Consider the following 1,548-nt stretch of genomic DNA (forward strand, 5'->3'; position numbering starts at 1 on the left):
TATGCTGCTCTACTAAACTAAGTCTCATTAGGCCTATAAACCTGAGGGAGTGGAGAGTGGAGTTTTGGTCGTGAGAAAACGTCCTTTCACTACCATGAATTGAACCCAGGACCATGAGAAAGGCAAGTACCGGTAACTTAACCACCAAGTAACACCTGCACTCCAATTGGATATACCATTATACAATAGATCTATTTTTCTTATTTGTTTAAGCTTGTTTCGAATTTAAAGGAGAGTTTCAAGGTTGTTGAAAACAGATCAGCAAGAAACAAAAGATCAATAGGTAGGTTTCCGTGCCGGTATAATTCATGTATCATCTGGTGAGTCGAATGGGCGAGGGGTTTAGGCAGGGGCGCCGCAACCATCCATAGTCGGCGCTGGTTCGAGCGGCAGGCTCGCCTATGTTTCAGGTGGTGAAACAAGTTTTCTCGGATAAGAACTACAAACCGTAGGCCCCAGTGTACACAATTGATCCATGTGCACTTTATAGAACACAGCACATCTTCCGATACGAGTAGGGGGTTACTCCGGTGTACTGGTTTATACAGCCCCTGTTACTCTACGGTTATGGATCATTAGGTCATTTGCAGGATGTAGGCCTACCTACGTAAAATCTGCACCGTGCTCATCCCATCCATCACCCCATGAGTATACTACAAGCAAATAAATTTATATTTTTAATAAACGTTTAATTAGTGTTGTTATATTATTATTAGCGATCTATTAATTGTAAAAGTTACATAATCATTTATGGATTGATAAATACACGAGAATGTGTCATTATTTTCAGATACCGCCAAACAAAAATCGACATTAGACGTACTAATACCGGCCAAACCTTTGGACGACAGTGTCGGGAAAGATGCAAATCTCCCAGCGGGCGTCGGGGTTCTGCCTCGCGGAGATAAATTTTCTGTTTTCGTCGAATCACATCGTCAGGAAGCTGAGATAGTTATCCAATTTCTTAACAGTGCTGAGAACTTCGATTTATTCATTCAATTGGCCACCTATTTCCGCGATAACATTAATACGGAGCTGTGGTTGTTTTCATTTCACGTTGCCATCCAGTTACGAGATGACGCGACGGGAGTGCGCATTCCGCCCGTATTTCAGCTTCACGCGCAAGTATTCTTCGTCAACGGACAGATCGATCAGGCGACAGCCGAAGCTAATTTACCCGGAACTTCGCAGATCGTGCGAGGACTTGATCTTGATCTGTTCTCGACTTCCAACCGCCGAGATCCTGAGTCACAATTGGCGCACTTCAGAGAAGATGTAGGATTCAACTTCTTTCACTGGCAATGGCATATCGCAAATCCATTTTTTGCTTACAATGACCGTCAGGGGGAACTTTTTTATTACACTCATCAGCAACTCCTTGCCCGTTACGATACTGACAGACTTGCTGCTGGTTTAACTCGAGTTCTTGGGCTTCATGAGTGGAATAAACCAATAATCGTGAGTAGTGCTAACAACTTAAATATATTTGATAAATATAAATTTTTAAATAATTAAATTAAAATTTAATATAATTATATTTATGTATGT

General features: G+C 41.5%; 1 protein-coding gene across 1 annotated transcript; it reads left to right on the plus strand.

Annotated features, from left to right (window-relative positions):
• Positions 1-213: 213 nt before the first annotated feature.
• Positions 214-1,458, plus strand: LOC117106369 (hemocyanin G chain-like; the record flags this gene model as incomplete). Its single annotated transcript, XM_033247745.1, has 2 exons — positions 214-283; positions 791-1,458. Coding segments are annotated over 2 exons (738 nt in total), but the record flags the coding sequence as incomplete, so codon positions are not given.
• Between the last annotated feature and the right edge of the window lie 90 nt (positions 1,459-1,548).

Source organism: Anneissia japonica, unplaced genomic scaffold (assembly GCF_011630105.1).
Source record: "Anneissia japonica isolate Jap-2015-1 unplaced genomic scaffold, ASM1163010v1 scaffold112159_len1737_cov137, whole genome shotgun sequence".
NCBI lineage: Eukaryota > Metazoa > Echinodermata > Crinoidea > Comatulida > Comatulidae > Anneissia > Anneissia japonica.